This window comes from Odocoileus virginianus, chromosome 1 (assembly GCF_023699985.2).
Source record: "Odocoileus virginianus isolate 20LAN1187 ecotype Illinois chromosome 1, Ovbor_1.2, whole genome shotgun sequence".
Classification (NCBI taxonomy): Eukaryota; Metazoa; Chordata; class Mammalia; order Artiodactyla; family Cervidae; genus Odocoileus; species Odocoileus virginianus.
The window spans coordinates 30,462,612-30,483,920 of record NC_069674.1 but is presented as its reverse complement, the minus strand read 5'-3'; the positions used below and the strand labels follow the sequence as shown (position 1 = coordinate 30,483,920).

The following is a 21,309-nucleotide window of genomic DNA, read 5'->3' as shown; positions in this document are numbered from 1 at the left end:
AAAAGCTTCCCCTGTCAACAGTGTCTTCCACTTGTCAAACTCAGGGGTCACTTTGCTATCATGTGGCTCTCCTTGAAATGTCTTCCTGTGACTTTCCTGACACCACCCTTTCTGGCTTCCTCCTCCATCGCTGGCTCTTTCCCCTTTGTGCAGTCTCTAAATCCTGGTGTCCGCAGGCCTCCGTCATGTGCCTTCCTTTTTTGGAGGTCCAAACTCTACCAATATGATTTTGTCATGTCTCATGACTTAAAATACTACCTTTATCAAAATGATTTCCAAATCTTTATCTCCAGCTCTGATCTCTTGTTGAAATTTCAGACATCGACTACCACCTACCATCAGAGACAACTAACATTCTGATTCCATCAGGTACATAATGGAATGCTTGATTTTTCTCCACATATGCCTTCACCCCACAACATTGCTTCATAGAAAGAGAGACTGCCATATACAGACAGCCTGGATCAGTATCTGAACAGAATGGGTACTATGTTGAAAGAAACTCGAATCAGCGATGCCCCTATCAGACCAGAGTTAATATAAATGTTGTGTCAGAGAAATACCAGCAATGTAAACGGAAGAGAGCCATTAAAGCATGCTATTTTTTCTATAAAATGTGAGGGAGAGGAATAGGTAGATGGTACCCATAGTTCTACAGAACAGTATGTCTTAAGTTGGTCCCATTTTCTGCTTGAACTCCTGGGCTTCCATCATATCTCTTTTAAGACAAGGGCTTCTCAGGTGGTGCAGTGGTAAAGAATCTGCCTGCCAATGCAGGAAATGTGTGCTTGATTCCTGGGTTGGGAAGATCTGCTGGAGGAGGCAATGGCACCCCTCTCTGGTATTCTGGCCTGGAAAATTCCATGACAGAGGAGCTTGGAGGGCTATAGCCCATGGGGTTGCAAAGAGATGGACACGACTGAGCACACACACGTGCCTTTTAAGGCGAGCTGGTGGTCGAGTGCTCTGACTCAGGTTAAAGCTCCAAGTGGGGGAACAGAGTAGGATTCTGAAGCATAATAGAGGACATGGATCCAAGAGAATATGAAGAGAGATGTCCAAGGGAAATCCAATTGCATAGGAACTTCATAAGCCAACAGAGGAAAACAGGAGCACAGTAGGGCAAGAAGCAGAGCCTCAAATCTACTTGCATGATTAGCATGTAGGTCATGTTCCATTTTTGTCTCTAGCAATGCTGGCCATGCCCACAGGTCAAGTGAGACAGGGGGTGGGCCACATGCAATCCATTCTTTAGACCACAGAGAGCGATCTTTCCAGAATCCCAACTCGCTCCTGTCATTTCCTTCGCTCACAGACCAACAGTGTTCCCTTACGTGATAATCCCAAGCTCTTCCAACTAGCATACAAGGTCCTTAACATTCACGTTCTTTCCTAACTCTGTAGTCTCATCTGTTAGTTCAGCAAAACACAGCCCCCATGGATCCCAAGCCATTTCATTCTCCTCGTGCCTCTGTACATGTCGTTTTCCTCCAGCTCGCTAAATTTCTGTGCAGCTTACAAAATTCAGGAACTGTCCTCCTCAGAACCTTCACAAAAGCTCCAGAAGAGGACTGGGTTTCCATTCTTCCAAATCATTCCTTCTTCGGGGCACACAGCAAGACTATTTCCCAGGCTCCTCTCCAGTTACATATGACCATAGCATGAAGTCCTCAAATGAACTCTCAGGTTAGGGGTCCTTGAGTCTCAGCCATCACATGGGAAGCTGTTACAAAGCAGACACTAGGCCCCACATCCACAGGCTGTTTCACTTAATCTGAAGTGGGGCCCAGGAATCCAGTGGTTTTTAAAGCTCCTCAGGTCATTCTAATGTGGAGGGGAGGAGCACTAAAGAAATACATGCAGACTGTCCAGTACCAAATTAAGATACTGCCATCCACGTGCTCACATTCTGCCTCATAAATAACCTCAGAGACACACATTAATTATACCATTCATCATGTTTTGTTTACATACCTGTCTCCTGACCACACCAAACACTCTGAGGAAAAGAATAAAATTTTGTCATTTTACCTTGAGTGAAAAGATAAAATCTTGTCATTTTTGTATCTTCGTTGCTAACTGGTATTTTTGGAAGGAATTCAACAAGCGTTTTTGATGTATGAAAGAAATATATTTATCACATATATTTCATTTCAATTTTGATAGGATATTTTTATTAACAACCATGAAAAACTGAGAACAGCACTCATATTATTATACTTGGAACAGTAGATTCAAATACTTTTTTATTCATGAAGAGATGAAAACAGGTCACAAAACGCATTGGCAAATACACTTTTCCCTTCTATTACTATTACAAAAATGCCTTATCTCTGTAGATTTCTGTTGTCTTATCATTTAAACTAATGTGGAAATATTGGAATAAAATCCTAACTTCAATAGGCTAGATCAAGGTAAAGAAGAAAAGTCTAAAAATAATGCACAGCATGTCTGATGGTAGCCTATATTTTTATCTGATGAGATTCGGGAGAAAGCAAAAACAAATTCAAACATTTTAGGGGAAATCTTACTTAGAAATATTTTTATGTAGCTCCTCTACACATGAGTGAAAGTGATAGTCATTCAATCATGTCCCGACTCTTTGCGACCCCGTGGACTATAGCCTGCCAGGCTCCTCTGTCCATGGGGATTCTGCAGGCAAGAATACTGGAATGGGTTGCCGTTCCCTTCTCAAGGGGATTTGCCCATTCCAGGCATTGAACCAGGGTCTCCCTCACTGCAGGCAGATTCTTTACCATCTGAGCCAATCTATACAATTACACACAGGTCAAAGATTAGAAAAAAAATAATACAAAGTCAAATGAAGCAACACTGGTAAAAGCTATAAATTGATTTAAGAATATAATACAGTGGTATTCACAATTTTTAAGCCTTAAGTTTTAGAGAAGAAATTGATTCAATATTATTAACTAAACTCCAATTCATTTAACTGAAATCAGATTCATCAACTTCTATCATGACCTTCTTTTTTTTAAATTTTTTTAATTTTTATTAGTTGGAGGCTAATTACTTTACAATATTGTAGTGGTTTTTGTCATACACTGACATGAATTAGCCATGGATTTACATGATACCTTCACTTTTAAAAGTGAATATGTATATAAACTTTATAGCTATTCCAATTATTAAACTCAGGATTTCAAAAGTCAAGTATTATAAGATCCAATCAGTTTCAAGGTCTTCAGTTGCTTCTTGCTATTTTCTAAAACATGAAGATTGCCATTTAATGACATTCACTTGAATATTTCCCTCAAGCATTTTGAGATTTAAAATTACACTCACAAGGAAAGATATACCTTGCTAACAGTTATTTCCTCAACTTTATTTTCCTATCTAGCAAATGATTTTTGCTATCAAATGTAATTGTCTCTATAGAATGTGCTTTTCTATTTTTGCCAAAGTAGACAAATTATGTTAAAATGTTTTATCAGCCACATGCTACTAGCTGAGAAAAAAGATGACAGTGGTGAAAGGCAGATATCAATCTCCTCTGAGAAAGCACATCTCTCCCTATCTTCTCTTTACCACCTTGATAGGGGGTCTTCAGAACAGGATGCCTCATGGTTCCTGAGCTTTCCAAATGAAGACTCTCACAATGAGAGATGCAAGAGGCATTGTAACTGCCTCTGTTGATTATTTTATTTTTTAATTTCTAGACCTGAAGCGCTTAATCTCTAAAGCTGAGAACTTTTAGCGAAAGGAAATCATAAGACTGAACACAATACTTTTAACTCTTCTTTTTAACTTATTCATTTTTTAAATATTCCTGCTTATTCCTTACAAACATCCAAACAATTCAGGAGTATTACTTAACACAGTTCTTAAGAGTCTGCAGGATATAAAGAATTTGGAGGAGGAGTTGGGGGCTGTATTTAAAGAGGACGATTTTCAGTTAACTTTGCTTTGACTCTTGGGTCAACATGATGAGACTTTCTCCAGTGAATGGAATGAGATTAATGAAAGATTAATGAAGATTGCCTTTGGCAGAAAAGGATTTAGATGGCTGTAAAATTCAGTTAATTAATCTTCTTAAAATACAGAGGTAGAAGAGGGAGAATGACAGTCTGTATATGGGACTCTGTATTCCACTGCTCAGACTCTGCTCATTTTCATTTAGGAGTGTGTCTCTGCAATCTACAACGGCCTTACCCACAAGTGCTAATATCACCTTAAACCACAGCCCCAACCCCTCCTTATACTAGCAGTTCCCGGCGGCACCAGGGTCTGCTTATATTTCTATACCTGCACATGTTCCTCCCTCCCCCAGAATACATAGCATCTTCTTGTCCTCCTGACCCTCTTTCATAACACACCTGAAGATTACACTGTCCTCCCCAACATGGCATCTTCAACCTCGAGAAGGTGTATCAGGGACTTACCATATCACTGAGGCATGTACAGCAGTGCTTTTCTTTTTTTTAAATTAAAGCCAGCAAATAACTAGATCTCATGTCTATGTTCCCATCTGTATTCCCTACAGGATTACACAGAATGGGTTAACTAATTGATTGGAACAAACCGCACCATCCTTTGTCATATTTTTAAATAATCTTTAAAAAGCGTTTCATTTCCATTCAAAGAAAGGCAGCTGATTCATTACTAGTACCACTTAGGCAACAGTATTTTAATTCAAAAATAGGTGATTAAAAGAATAAAAATTATATCCAAGACTATAAAACACATAGCTTTAATATCAACTAACTTCATTTTCCCAAAAGTGTAACTGTATTTACCTGAAGTCCACTGCATTTCCTTAGAGTTACCCCAAAATTAAACCTTCTACTGGACAGACTGGACTTCTTTCACCCTTGTTACTTTAAAACCCTGATTCAAGTAAATGACGGCTAATGGTGTCAGATTGTGGTATTGTTATGTTGCTCATTGCTGAATGTACACTTTGCACTCTTTTTCCATCTTTTTTCCTTCGCATTTTGTGCTCCAATGCAAACACGATATTCTCAAACCAAAGAATCCCAAATTTGACAGTTTTAATAGCACAATCACTCATCTATGTCATACGTGGGTTTTCTTATGCTTTATTTCTGACACCATGTAAATAATTTTTCTTTTGATTATCCCTGGCTTCATAACTTAATTGTGATATGTGCTATCTTCTAAATTAGTGCTTTAAGAGTTTCTTTTATGCCTTCATTCTGAATTTATTAAGTTCTTGGCTTTAACTGGAAGTCATAGAAACACCTATGCTTTTTCAGAAGATGGTTTCCTATTTACCATTCTAGATGCAGTTCCCAGGGCTCTGGGACAAGGGTTACAAAACCACATGAGGTTCTTGCCGGCTGTGTCTCCTCATTCACATCCCTTCCTTCCCAAGTCCCCAGGGGCTGTCTGGCTGTAGACTTCCTGCATGTCCTAGCAGAACAGCTTCCTATCCTGAGCTTCTGACCCTGAAGCAACAACGCATCTTTGAGATCTCCTAGGAGGACACTGCTAGGAGCATTACTGACTCAATGGTCAGGAACTTGAGCACACTCCGGGAGACGACGAAGGTCAGGGAAGCCTGGCATGCTGCAGTCCATGGGGTCACAAAGGATTGGACATGACTGAGACTGAACAACACCGACAAGGGGGATGCTGTTGGCAAAAACAAGGGGTCAGACAAGGGTAAACAGATACAGAAGCAAGAGTGTTACACTTAGCAAGAGCCTCAGCACCTTTCTTGAGACCCAGGGAAAGTGGAGAAAATTCCACCAACATACACCTGGAGCCAGGTGGCAGTCACTCAGCTAGCTTTAGACCCTCTCTGCTCCTCCAAGCCCTGCTCTCTGGATTTCTCTCCTCATGTCATTTCTTTCCTATACTGGGCAGGCTATTTTCTGTGGTTTCTATAACCTTTTCTTTCTTAAGCTCTGTTGAAAGACAACAAAGGAACAGATAAGATAGATTGGTTCTTGAGGGGAAAAAAAAGAATCTCAGCTGTTTTTCTCAACAATCCATTTTCCTCACTTCTGAAAACTGATTGTTATTCCAAAGGAAAGCTCTTCGCTTATGTATGAGTATTTTGGTAATTTAAGTTAATCAAAAAATCTCTAAGCTTTTCTTTCACATCTGAGACCTAAAGAGAACTCCAGTTTCAGCTCAGACACATAAAGAGCTTGGAAGAAGTCATTCCTCTTGTCCTTACAATAAGAGTTGGACAAGCTGAAAATCAATGACTTTTCTTTACTTATTGGAGAACTGAGGTTTCAGGGCAAACCACTAACCCAATATCTGGAAACACAGGCAAAACAGAGAGATACTACCTTTGGAGCAGAAGTCAACAGATGCCAGAAATATAGAATCATTTATCCGACTAGTAATTTTGGGCAAATTACTAGAAGCTGTGGGCCCAGAGTGAGACACTCCTGGGGCTGTAAACCATGAGGGAGCTTTCATGCTTTCCTGGGCTTGCTTCCAGTAACCTCATCAAATGCTCACGGTAAGGATCCAAAAAGGTTTCCCATGTGGACCTGGCAGGGAGAGGGGAAGAAAAGCCATTGTTATATCTCCCTGATTCTTCTCCCTAACAAAGGGGGAGAGACTTGGGTAGAAGAAAACCCTGAAAACTTATCCCAGCTAGAGGAGGAGGAGGCTGCCCGCTTTGCAGTCTTTCTGTCACGTCTACAGGAAATAACAATAACAAAAAATCCACTGTGAACAGGGTCAAGATTTCAAGGAAATACAAAGGGATGCTTCAGCTAGGGAAGGAGATAAAGGGATGTAGATAAAGAGGAAAAACAATATTCATGGACAAAGGATAGAAACATCTGTGAAGGTCACTGCCCTGAGATACTGCTGTTGTTCAGTCCCTAAGTTGGGTCTAACTCTGTGACCCCATGGACTGCAGCCCACCAGACTCCTCTATCCTCCTCTATTCCCCAGAGTTTCCTCAAATTCATGTCCACTGGGTCAGTGATGCTATCCAACTATCTCATCCTCTGCTGCCCCCTTCCTCTTTTTGCCTTCAATCTTTCCCAGAATTGGGGTCTTTTCTTGTGACATAGGTCCTCTGAAAGACTGAGACTTTATCAAATTGTAGAACACACACATTCCCTTCTCCCCAACACCTTACCACACTACCAGTGGCTCCAGAAAAACAGCGCACCATGGCTAAAAGAGCTGCAAGATACACTCTGAAGAGGAATACTTAGGGAAGACCAAGTCAAGACAAGAGACAAAGACAAGGACACTAGAAGAACTGAAAGCTTCTTATACCTGTGGCTACAACAAACATTAAACCCAACCAACCTCCCAGTCAGACTAACATAAACGCTGACACCAAAGGCAAATATATCACAGCTTTTATTACCTGATACATGTCCGGCTTTTAACAAAATGTTACAAAGCATGTCAAAAGGCAAAAAAGAAAAAAGAACAGTCTGTGGAGATAAATCATGCCTCCAAACGAGATTAAGATGTGACACAGATGTAGTTAACAAACAAGGAATTTAAGTAAGTGTTAATAATATATTAAAGGCTCTAATGGAAAAAGTTGAAACCATGCAAGAACAGCTGAGTAATGTAAGTAGAGAGATGGAAACTCTAAGAAAAGAGTCAAAAGGAAATGCTAGAAATCAAAGTCACTGACAGGAACAATGCCTTCCATGGGCTCATCAGTAAACCTGCTGATTCTTTCTTTAGAATCAGAATTCTTCTGAAGAAACAATCAGCAAACTTGAAGGTCAGCTTAAACTTTCCTCTCTGAAATGCAAAGAGAAAAAGAACTAAAAAGCAAACAAAAAATGAACACACACATACACAAAAACAGAACATTCCAGAACTATAAGGAATAACATAACTAGACATAAAAAAGATAACTAAAATACTAGCAGGAGAAGGTAAAGATAGGATAAAAGGAATATCTGAAGTAATAATGGATGAGAAGTTTCCAAATTTACTGACAGACTCCAACCCTCACATTCAGAAAGGTGAAAAAAACACCAAGCAAGAAAAATATTAAAAACTCATACGTAGGCAGGCATATCATATTCAAACTACAAAAAACTAATATAGGGAGAAAATATTAAAGGAAGCCAGAGGACAAAAACAAACAGAAACACAAAACCAAAACATCTTACTTAGAGAGATCAAGTATAAGAGTTTGATCAAATTTCTCAGAAACCACACAAGCAAGATAATGGAGAAAAATCTTGAGTGTTAAAAGAAAAAAAAAAAATCTGATAAGTCTATATCTAGGGAAATTATCCTTTAAACATAAAGGAGGAAGAGATTTTATCAGAAAAACAAAAACTGGGTGAATTCATTATCAGTAGTCATGCCTTTCAAGAAATGTTAAGTTTTTCAGATAAGGAAAATGATGCAGGTCAGAAACTTACACATGAAGCAAGAAAAGTGTCAGAGAAGGAATAAATGAGGTGAAATTATGTATGTGTGTATCTTTTATTTTTATTATTCTTAGTTGATCTAAAAGTTACCTGTTAAAAGCAATAGTAGTAACCATATGCTGGGTGAATAGAACATATTATAAGTGAAATAAATGAAGAAATTTCACAAGGAATGTGAGTGAGGAATTGAGAATTCTCTACTATGGGAGAGCTCTACTACACTTGAAGCCCTATGGAGTTATTTGAAGATGAGCTTAGATTATATTAAAATGCATAGTGTAAGACCAAGGGCAATCACTAAAGACACTTTTAAAAGATAGGCAGTACATCAAAATAGGCTATAAAATGGAACAACACAAAAATCCAGTTAAAATTAGAGAAGGCAACAAAAAGGAGGGGAGACAAAGAACAAACACAAAAAAGAGCCAACACTTAGAAAGACTGGAATTTGATCCAATTACATCACTTTAAATACAATGGCCAAAACACACCCATTAACAGACAGATGTCAGACTGGATTAAAAACAAAAACAAGAAGTACTGTTTATAAGAAATCCACTTTAAACAAAGGATCAGATAGGTTAAAAGTAAACAGATGGAGAAAGATACACCACACTAACCTTAACCAAAAGAAAGTTAAAGTATACTCAGCCATGAAAAGGAATGAAATAGTGCCATGTGCAGAGACGTGGATGGACCTAAAGACTGTCCAACAGAGTGAAGTGAGTCAGAAAAAAAAAAAAATTGTATAAAATCGTTTACATGTGGAATCCAGAAAAATGGTCCACACGAAGTTTCTTGCAAAATAGAAGGAAGATTCACACTTATGGATACCAAAGAGGGAAGCTGGGGGGATGGGATGAACTGGGAGACTGGGGCTGACAATGTACATGCCTATGCATAAAATATACAGCTAAGGAGAACCTACTGTAAGCACAGGGAACTCTAGTCAATGCTCTGTGGTGACTTAAATGGGAAGGAAACTAAGAAAAGGGGCTATGTACGTATACAACTGATTCACTTTGCTGTACCGCAGGAACTAACACAACATTGTAAAGCAACTATACTCCAATAAAAATTTTTGCAAAAGAAAGCTGAAGCTGTCTTATGAGTTTGAGACAAAGCAGACTTTGGAAAAAAGAAAAAAGATTATCAAGGACAAAACTGGAGTTTATATGAAGAGGTTAATTCCACAAAAAGACATAAAACGCTAAATGTGTATGAATCTAAAAAGTATCAAGATACAGCAGGTTAAATACCAATAGAACTGAAGGTAAAAAATACACATGTTATTATAGATGGAGACTTAAACTAGAAGTATGTTCCAGACCACAGAGGACAGAAACCAGGGGGTCAAAAGTCAAAACCATTACTGTAGAAGTCATCTGTAAAAGTAAGCAAAAGATTAAATTTAACACATCTTGAATTAATATAAACTCACAGGTCCATAGGAATTTATGTGATGACCCTGTAAAATTCAGGAAAAATTCTAAAGCATTTGTAATAATGGATTTTAGAGGCCTATTTGCTCTATTAAGACTTCAGTACATACAGAACAAATATTTTATTTGGTTTATGTTGGTTTCCCTAATACCTAGCAAAGTTTTTGACTTGAATAGTTGGTAAACATCTACTGAATGTCTAAAGCTGACTCTTACTAATAAATTATGTTCATCAATATTTAACTATACAAGTGAGTTACTGTTTCATTAAAAATACAAAGTCCCAGTTGGGTTTCTTTTACAATGGAAGATTTTAGCTTTATAGGCATCCTTCAATATTATCAAAACCACAACCTGGTTTAATAACACAGTGAAAACAATTATAGTGAATGCATGAATTGTTCACAGGGTTAAGGTTCCACATTGTTTGTCTATTAATTAACTCTGCTAATTTATTCACTGAAAATGATTCACAAATTAGTAATGCAAAGTAAATGATACATATAGAACACAGAAATTGAGAAGTAGAGTTGCAAAAAGATTTAAAATACATGTAAACATATGTACATTAAAGAAATATCACTCTTAATGAACACACAAATTTTAAAATGCTGGAATTTTGTCAACTTACATTGTTTATTACGGGCACAGTTCAATCATTTATACCACTAAAATAAGCAAACAAAATACAACTATGGAAGGCACACATTTAGACAAATCATAGGCTCTAAAGATGAAAGACATGGTACAAACCTGACATTTTATTCAATTTTTGATATGTGTGATTAAAATAACAACTGAAGAGGAAATATATTATTTACTCTGTCACTACTAAATTATGAAATTTAGCAACCTTCTTCAATTCATTCTATCTGGCTGGGTTAAGGAAGGAAAATTTTGAAATTTCAGTCACTGCCATAAAACTATGAAGATGAGTATCATATCTTTATGAAAAATTATTTTGCAGTGAGGAATACCTATTTATTATAAATTGCCAAGCTTCTTCAGATAAATGATTTTCACTTTACTATTCAGGGCATGCCCCATATATACTCAATAGGTATAAATCTGATGGTCTAAGATAAGGCACATGTGAACAATTACTTGTTGAATAAAATGCACAGATATTCTTCTTCTCCTATCAAATAATTGTTTAAAGCTTCTTCCAAATGTCATTATCTGACTTATTAAAATTCAGTTTCACTCAAATTTTCAAACAAAGCGATGAGAGAACGTAAAGTACCTCTTTATAGGCTTGCAAACACTTGGTATTCATCTTCTGAGTCAGACAGCAGAACAGGAAATAGCATAATCACTTACCTGACATGCATTATAAAGAAGTTGGTGTTCCAGTTTTTTAATCCCCAAAATCTGCTGAAACATTTCATAGAGTTGCTCCTTGCTCAGAATAAGTTCAGACACGGCGCTTAGGGCCATTCTGTTCGGTGGTTTACACAAGTCCTCTTCACCCCTGGAAATGGCGTCATACTTGGCTATCCAGGAACTCAGCACTGTCTCTTTGCTCAAGCCATCAATTTCTGGCAAACTCCGCACACGTTTCTCTATGTTTTTCTTAAATACCTCCCTGAAGTCATTAGCAGAACATCCTCCACTCTGAACCATTCTGGCCACTCGATCACTCTTCAGAAAAACCTGAAAACAAAACAAAAAAAAAATAATTAAAAAAAAATAAAACTCACTTACAATTAGGTAGGGCCACTAACACCAACTGCTTTTCAGCGATCCAGGAGTTATGACACCAAACATTCTTCAGTGGTTCAAATGTTTTGTAAAACATGCTAACTACTGACAAAATGGATGCTCCAAATCATCTCTCTTAAGATGCAGAAATATCTAGGAGAAAAAACAATGAGTTTTGAGGACTTCCTAAGATGATCCGTCCTTGACCTACAGACTCCCCACATGAAGGTCATGGGGGGACCTGAAGGTCATGTGGGGGGATCTCTGCAACTGATACCTTAAGGCTAACAGTGTGGTAAGTCTTGTATCTAAGTCAGTATCCTCCGGGTACAATCATTAATCACAACTCCTGCACAGCTCAGGGTGGGGTACACCTGTTCCCATCCATGACTTCACCAGATCCCCAACTTCTTATACACTTCTCACAGCTGCGAAGAATCCATGATGGAAAAGCAAAATCTAAGAAACTTCTAGCTGTCCACGAATGCCAGATAAGAAATAAAATACACACAATGACAACTAGGGAGAGAGACACTTGTGAAATGGGTAGGAAGAGATGGATGACTAGTAGTAAGGTCATCCTGTATGGCAGACATCAGACTTGGCTCAAATCTCTCCTTTCTTCTAAGCAAAGACCCAACTATCAACAAACATCAGTCAGGATTCATGAAACATTGATTCTGTCATTAATATTTCTATGAATCCTCTATAGGTCACATGAGACTGATTTTATTCCTGTTTTCTTTCTATAACAACAAAACATTCTTCCAAAGAGCCTGCAGGACTATTTAACATAGCCCCCATGAGTTCCATCTGTTGCTGAGACTTCTGGAAGACAAGTTAATATCAATCGTTTTCCTAAGAACTGGCTCAGGATACCGAGGTGCTCCTAAATCAAGACCCCACTCCCTGTTCTCTGCTACTACCAAGTCTGTCTGCATGCAGGCCAGCAGCACGCGTGGTCAATGCAAAGCAGCCCCAATGACTGCCATCTGAGCTACCATGTCCTAAACCTTGTCCCCACTTGATTTCTCCCTTTTTCAGACCATTCATGTAAAATGCTATTTCCTATCTTTGTTCATTGGCCAGGGGAGATTCCTGACTTGAATATTTTGGTTGGCTAACTTACTAACTTATGACAGAAAGTGAAGAGGAACTAAAGAGCACGTTGGTAAGGGTGAAAAAGAAGAGTGAAAAAGCTGGTTTAAAACTCAATATTCAAAACACTAAGATCAGGGCATCCGGTCCCAACACTTCATGGCAAATAGACAGGAAAAAAGTGGAAACAGTGACAGACTTTATTTTCTTGGGCTCCAAAATCACTGCAGACACTGACTGCAGCCATGAAATTAAAAGAAGCTTGCTCCTTGGAAGTAAAGCTATGACTAAACTAGACAGCATATTAAAAGCAGAGACATTACTTTGCCACAAAGGTCTGTCTAGTCAAAGCTATGGTTTTTCCAGTAGTCATGTATGGATGTGAGAGTTGGATCATAAAGAAGGCTGAGTGCCAAAGAACTGACGCTTTTGAACTGTGTTAGAGAAGACTCTTGAGAGTCCCTTGGACTTCAAGGAGATCAAACCAGTCAATCCTAAAGGAAAACAATCCTGAATATTCATCAGAAGGACTGATGCTGAAGCTGAAACTCCAATACTTTGGCCACCTGATGTTCAGAGCCAACTCTTTAGAACAGATGCTGACGCTGGGAAAGATTGATGGCAGGAAGAGAAGTGGACAACAGAGGAAGAGATGGTTGGATGGAATGGACTCAATGGACCCGAGTTTGAGCAAACTCTGGGAGATGATGAAGGACAGGGAAACCTGGCATGCTGCAGTCCATGGAGTCGCAAAGAGTCGGACATTACTGAGCAACTGAACAAGAACTTATAATGGTTGTGACTTTCATAGCAGGCAAACATATGACACATATACTCAATATTTCCTTTTCTTTTTTAACCAGCTATAATTCAATTATAGTTAATTCTTAAGTCATAGGTATAAGAAGAGTTTATTTAGATCAAGGAAAATAAAATTAAGATACTTAATAGTATATTTTACCTAAAAATGCCTTTAACTATTATACCTCTAAATACACCGGGTGTCTCCATCTCTTTTCTCCTCCCCATCTAAATGCACTGCCAGTGACAACTCACTGCTGTCCAGTCTGGCCTTCCATGGCCCTGCCTCTGGCAGCTGGCACAATTTCCGAGGGTGCTGGAGGGACACTGGAGGAAGAGGGCTCTAGTTCTTAAGTCTTTTCGTCTACCTACAGGCACATGGTACCATCCCTGGGGCAGCCTCTCTGCAGACCCAAGGCTGGCTGAGAGAGGCACCCTCCCACTGGCAGGTTCCTGGGCAGCTGTGTGGTGTGGCACTGCAGAAGGCAGACTCCCGTGGGTCCCACTGGTACAACACGGCGGTGAATGTCTCTGTAGGACACACCACATCTTCTCCAGTGAGAGGTGGCGCCCAGCCTTTGGGCTGAAGGGAATGGGACCCTCCTCCAGACCTGTTGCTTCCCTGGGAGCTCTGCTACTCCTATATGCTTGTATTTTCCTTGCCCACCGTAGCAAACCTCTCATTGTTTATAATACATCTTCCTGTTCAATTAGTGTGTGGTTTCTGTCTCCAGATTGCACCATGATACAGAAATACTGAAATGTTACATGGAAGACTACTTCTAAGGAGAAGATATTTGAAAAAGAAACAATTTTTTAAAATGTAGTAATCATATAAAGTTGGAATGGCAAGATATTTTTAAAGTACAACATAAATACCTTATAACTGGCTTCAGAAAAACATTTAATTACTTTGATATCTAATGCTTTTAGCTGGCAGGGGTTTCAGGTTTTTGTTTTTTTCCCAGTCTCTTCTGTTTAACAGTTAGTACTAAATTCTACCAAGTCACCAAACAGTGTTTCTGAAGCAAGGGCACTGATGAGGTTTATAGAGTCTTAATTTCCCCTATAAAACCATACCTACACTCATACTGACTCAGTCCAATTTCATGTTACTGAATCAACATTTCCTAAGTGGTAACAATGTGTCAGGCACTTTGCTAAGAGTTGGGGACACAAAGACAAGCAAACCAAAGACCCTGCTCTCAAACAGCTCTTATCACCTGAGAGACAGGACACGCAGAAACCTAGAGGACTAAAGCTATGCGGAGGGAGGGAAAGAAAAACAAGTTATGAACCCTGCTATCTGGGGGGCAAGGTTGGGGAGGAGGGAAAAACCGGACAGAGACAAAGGGCCTGTGATTTGAATGACCTGGGGGTTGAGTAAGGAGAAAAGGGAGAAGAAAATACATTTCGGAAAAATAAAAGATAAAAAGCAAAAAAGTATAAAATCACAAGACCTTTTGAGGGAAACATAAGAATTTTTATACTTCAGGAACGTTCAATATAAGGGTGAAGGGAGCAAAAGTTGTGCCAACCAGACCAACAGAGACCAGATGGCTGAACGCAGTTTGTGCCAAGCCAGGAATCTGAGCTCTGCTGAGGGTCAGGATGATGGCTGGGTAACCTCATTGCTGAAACACTGAGAAGGATGATGGCTGGGTAACCTCATTGCTGAAACACTGAGAAGGATGATGGCTGGGTAACCTCATTGCTGAAACACTGAGAAGGATGATGGCTGGGTAACCTCATTGCTGAAACACTGAGAAGGATGATGGCTGGGTAACCTCATTGCTGAAACACTGAGAAGTACAGTTTAGACAATCAGCCAGAACAGAGATTGGGATCGGCTACCCAAGAGCACAGGAGACCAGGCAAAAAGCACTAAGGCCTTGATCTAGGGCAAGCATCATGGGCCAGAAAGAGGGGCAGAAGGGAGACAATTAACACATCGTGATGAGTTCCAGGACATGTAAAGGCATGGAAAACATGACGATTCAGTTTTTACTGGGGTGTCTGGATTCCACCAGCCAGACAATTAAAGAATACAGGCAGAACAACATGTGGAGGGGAGGGGTTGCAAATGGTGGTGGGTAGATTGGGTGGGGGCATGGTCACTGATTATTAGTTTAGTTTTGATAATGTCCAGCTTTGAAAACCAAATAAAACAGTACCAGAGTACGGAACAACACTCTCTGAGATGCCTACATTTAGTAAGTTGGCAGAAGAATGGGATCCAGGGGGAGGCGGGTAGTGTCACAGAAAAAGACGGAAAAAAAAAAATGACACATTAGCAGCCAGGAGAGGAGACAGTCCTGAGAGAGAGAGAATCAAGTACCACAAAGACTGGCGGAGGTTTGGCTCTACCACCGTCAGGTCACCTGTGGCAGAGAAGACAGATAAACAGTAGGGAGTGATCTGCAGCAGGAGACAACACCTTGTATCCACGTTAAGACAGCAAATATAAACTGTCCTTCCAGAAAACGTGGGTGAAAAGGAAAATGAGAGGAAGGGGAAAAGCTGAAACTGGGAAATGACATGTAGGCAGTGAGGGAAACCAATCAGGAAACAAGGGCGGTGTGAGGTCTGGACGACAGACAGTGAAGTATGTCACTTGTGAGACTAGTATATGGAAGTCTACCATGGGCTCTCCCATCCTTGCCCAGGGTGGGGGTTGGGGGTGGATGTAAGCTCCTCTGAGGCAAGGAACTGAGGTTCTCCATCTAACGGTCCTCTGCAAGCAGCCTAGAACCAAGGGAGTGGGCTGGAAAATGAATTCTTAAGGCCAGTTGAGCCACAGGATAAGTGTGATCTCACTGGACAGCTTGATGGCACCTTCACGAGACTCATGAGCTCTCCTTACACACCCCACTGACACCCTTAACAAACTTTGAACGGGATTCATGACTTTTCCCATTATTTGCTCACCCTCTGCCCAGTCTGCTTCAGTGAGTTATCAGTACCTCCCCCCTGCTTCTGGAGAGACCTGGAAACCATTCTTAACTCCACCATCTCCTCCATGTTTATTTCCCAACATACACCTTCTCACTGAACCCTGCTGATCCTACCCACTCCCAAATCCCTCTAAAATCCCTCCTCACCTCTCTATGCCCCTCACTGAGACTATGAGTAGCTGCCTCTTACTTGGCCTTCCTGCCTTGGAAATTTTCCTGACAGCCACTCTACTCTGATTTTCCCGAAGTTGTGCTCTTCACTGATATTTAAAAAAAAAAAAAAAAGTTATTTTTAGTCTGATCATTTAAATTCTTCTCCAGCTTAAAAATTCTTCTCTGATTTTCCACCAAAAGTCATCAGCAAGGCCTTTGAGGTCCTACACTTCAGCTGGTCCCAAACTACCTACCACTCTGGCTTCATTGCAAATGGCTGTCACTCAGTATCCACGCCCTGCCTCCACCATCTTTCCTTCAAACTCTTCACACTGTCCATCTCACAACCCCCAAGTTACCTCTAAGCAGCTCTCCAGATCCCCACTAATGCCTTGAATCATGCACAACCTATGTTGTTTGTAGGCCATCCTAGCACCCTTTCTTTTTCCTTTGAAGTCCCTTTGTAACTATAATATTTAAATGTAAATTCTATTACATTTTACTCACATGAGGCTAAGTTCCATGAACCAAATACAGTTTCACTCACCGTTGTATTTGTGGCACTTAGTACTGGGTTGGTCAAAAAGTTAATTCAGGTTTTCCCACAAAATCTTACTTTTTGGCCAAGCCAGTACCAGGGCAAGCAGTTAGAGAGGATCCACTGAATGAAAAAATGAGGGGGAATAAACAGTGTGGACGGTTAAACTAATAATTCAATCTTTCCCCTCCATGCAACTGTATAATTTAAATAGTTAACCAGTATGGTTTACTGAGTTTCAGTTATGTTTACAGAAGAAAGAAGTATAGGAAAGGGACCCTGTCCACATGATGGGAGAAGGAAAGACATCTCAGGGAAAGAGGCACAATAGGTGATGTCACAGAGAACCAGTCCAGTGAGAAAAATAAGACGTATGCTGTCTCAAAACCATACTATTATCTAATTTTCAACCTGTGCTGTTTTTGCAAAGATGACAGTTTTAAGTTTTTCAGATGTTTTAAGTTATGAAACTGTAACAATGATAGGTTTAGTCTCATTAGGTTGCAACTGTCTTGATTCTTGTGTCCTTTCATAATAATACTTGTCAAGTTAAAGGCAGGTAAAGTGTGACCCTGGGCCGAGGCTAGTCCCAGATGCTCGTTTCTGAGTCTAGGGTGCCTTCCTCTCTAATGAAATTCTGTCTGAAGAACATGTAACCGGGGGCCATCCTGGAACAGAAGTGAATTCAGGAATTTAGTTTACCAACACACCCACTGATAAGCAGATTTTGTCTCCCCAGAACTCTTCGTATATTATCTCCTTTCATCCTCATCATCCCTGTGCCTTATTTCAGTATCAGTCTCTTTGACAGATCAAGTGGGTAGGCAGAGAAGGGACCAGCCGAAGATCACAAAGTTACTGGGAGAACAGAGACTGAATCCCCACCTTTGGAATTTAAAAGCAACATCCGTTTACTTTTTCTTCTTTCCCTCTCTTCCACCCCACCATACCCCTCCTCCTCCTACCAAGGGCTCACCCTGAGAGCCATACAGTATGCTGGCCAACATTTATGGAATTACCAAACACTGACCTCCTTCTGAAAAAGCCACTGAACACACCAATTCAGCATGGCGGGGTGAGGGTGGAGGTGTGACGGTCCTGACATCAGAAAACTAACATAGTACGCATGCTACCTTTCTCCACATCTTAGGGACTTTTAACTTGTACATGGGTCTTCTGATTACCACCAGCTGTCACCCTTCTCATTCACCTGCTTAGTTTATAGACCAAAGAAGTTACTATCTTCAAGTCATGGTGAACCAACAACAAAACTAAAATGTGTTGACTGCAACAAGCAGCTATGTATGCAAAGGCTAAGTCTGCTCAGCTGTCCAAATAAAACTTCGAATACACTTTTTTTTTTACAAAAGTACTTACTGTTCACATATTGCTTTTGATCTGAAACATGCATTGCTTCTTGATTCAAAAGGATTGTATAATGATGAGAAAAACATTATCTGCTTGCCAAATCATTGTGGCTATCTATGAGATGGTTCCTGGGAAGGCTGCCAACATGTGTTCAGCCAGGAAAACACTGAGAAAGAACAAGAGCCCCACTTACAAGAGATGTCTTTTTCTCCTTAATAATGACAAAGAAAACACTGTCTAATAATTTCAATAACCTATGTGGTCCGTGGATAAATCCTTTCTTCAACTATTTTTCAGGTGTTATCAAATCCATGATCATTTCTTTTTGTAACAGGGATGAATTTAATTATACTAGATATCAAATAATTCCCAGTTTTCCAGCATTAATACCATTATTTCTTATCAGGTCACTTCTCATGCCTAAAGCTAATCGACAGATTATTCCCTGTTGGCGCTATATAATTTCAGGAGTACCATCCATCCAAGTCTCCCTCAACCCATCTTTCCAGCATTCTCTTCCACTGCTCCCAAGAACATACTTTCTGTTCCAATAAAGAAAAATACTTAACCTCTAACAGTCTCCACCCCAACAGCACATCCATTTGTTCCATAAATATTTAACAAAACATACTCCATGCTGGGCAGTGTGCTCAGTGCTGGGGATTTACTGGTGAGCAAAATGGTATAGGTTTGCTGCCTTCACAGAACTTATAGTGGAATAAACAAACTACAGAAACTAAAATGACTGTGGGTTGATGAATGTTACTGAGAACTGAGCATTTTTGGCATGATGAGACTTTGTAGCAAGGCTGAGAATCTATTTGAGGAAGTCACAGAGCTTCCCTGAGGAAGTGAATGAGGGATGAAGACCGAGAAGAATCAGTTGAGACATGAGGGGAACCAAGGGACAGTGGGGTGAGTGGGACACAGCTGGTCTCAGGGGCCTTTGGTGGAGGGAATGGACCTACAGTGATGAGAGAAAAGGGACCGGCTTTCTAAGTCCTCGAAAGGTGTCTAGGCTTTATCCCCAGAGCATGGAATACCATCCAAATGCTCAAGTCAGGGAGTCCCATGAGAAACACTGCATTTGAAACCAGCTGAAATTTATTCTAGGGGCTTTATATATATTAACCTTCAAACATAAAGTAGGTGGTGGTATCTATTTTAAAGGTAAGAAACTAAAGCACAGAGACATAAAGACACTTGTCTGAGGTCACACAGCCAAACTGTAGAGGAGTGAAAATTTAAGCCTAGACCATGCAATCAAATGTGATGACTTATTAACTTATGGCTCATTAAACTGAAGGGGAGAAAGAAAGGAGCAGACAGAAAGAGAATCAGGCAGAATATACTCCTGTCATTCTCTCCTCCTCTGTGATGCTGTCCACAGTTTATGCCACATGTTCATTCTGGGCCTTCTTAGCACTGTCCATTCTCTCTGAGGGTAGGAAACATACCTGTCCTCCAGTGAGCAAATTCCATACAGCATCACTGTATCTCTTTCCTGCTTAGACAATGAACTTCATTAGAACCGCACCTTTAAAAAGCCTCTGTACGGTATGGTATCATTTGATAGAGAAATTTTGAAGAAAATAATGAGGTCCCCGTAGTCCTAATGGATTTTGGAAAGTTATTAAATCCAAATGGGGGTGTTTTGACCAATGTGGGATGAAGTTTTCACTGATTCAATGTAAAGAAATGAACACTGAAAGTAGTTTTAATAAAGCTAAATTTATTCCATATATTATTTGTAGAAATCATAGATACAAGTCACTTCTCTGCAATACAATGCTGTTAACAGTAGATGGTGGGTTAGTTTTGTTTGCTTTGTAGTGGTTCATGACCTTTCTTGGCAAAAAATATTTGACCTTGGTGGTTTTTTCTTTCTTCCTTTCTGATCCATGAATTTTCAAGGTTTAGAAATCACTGCTTTAACCAATCCCATTCCTTTCACATGTGTTAAGAAACTGTAACTTAAAACTGACAGCAAACTTAAAAAAAAAAAAAAAAATATATATATATATATATATATAAGTGATATGTCTAGACCTTTATCTATAAACTAGGAAGCAGATGCTCTCAAAAGATCCTGCCTTATAGCTTATCTAAATTCCTTATATCAACTCTAAAGCCCTTAAAGGAGATCTAAACCCCTTAAACTACCAAAGGCTTCTCACTCTGTCTATGGTAGGAATTGAGATGACTTTACATTCAGATGAACTTAAATGTGATTTGAAAAGTATGAAAAAACTTTTTTTGGGGGGGACAAAATATGCATGCTATTCCCATCATCAATATTACAAATTTTTATAAAGCTTTTTTCTTCTAATATCAGCTATTAGCAGATCCTTTAGTATTCCTTTATAGGTATTTTCCAGCTCAATGATTAGTTTAAATCTCCCTAAGCTGATGAAGAAAATCTCCTTAACCCTGTAACTACAGAGCAAGAAACGAAGTCTACCAAGTCACTCAATCCAAGCACAAATAAAAACAGAGAAGCATGATGACTGACTACTAGCTGGGCTTCTGATCTGTACAGACTGAAAGTCTTAAGGGCAAAAAAGGTCAATTTCTATATGCATATATACAGTGAAAGAAAGGCATCACCCTCCCACTTTCCAACCCATTCCCTCACTCTTCCCCCGTTTCATAGTATTATAGAAAATTAAAGAAAACTTTGAAAGCTCCTTAAAGAAGGTTGAGCACTGAAAACTGATGCTTCTGAATTGGAGTGCTAGAGAAAACTCTTGACAGTCCCTTGGACAACAAGGAGATCCACTCACTCAATCCTAAAGGAAATCAGTCCTGAATATTCATTGGAAGGACTAATTCTGAAGCTGAAGCTCCAATACTTTGGCCCCCTAATGCAAAGAACTGACTCATTGGAAAAG

The 21,309-nt window shown here is 39.6% G+C and overlaps 1 protein-coding gene across 10 annotated transcripts in view; it reads right to left on the bottom strand.

The window, feature by feature from the left end:
* CADPS2 (calcium dependent secretion activator 2) overlaps nt 1-21,309 on the bottom strand; it is a 545,582-nt gene that overhangs the window by 332,980 nt on the left and 191,293 nt on the right. For all 10 annotated transcript variants that reach the window (XM_070466441.1, XM_070466414.1, XM_070466410.1 and 7 more), the window contains exon 3: nt 11,126-11,458. In XM_070466441.1, coding sequence (XP_070322542.1) covers nt 11,126-11,458 — 333 coding nt within the window. The remainder of the gene's footprint in view (nt 1-11,125; nt 11,459-21,309) is intronic.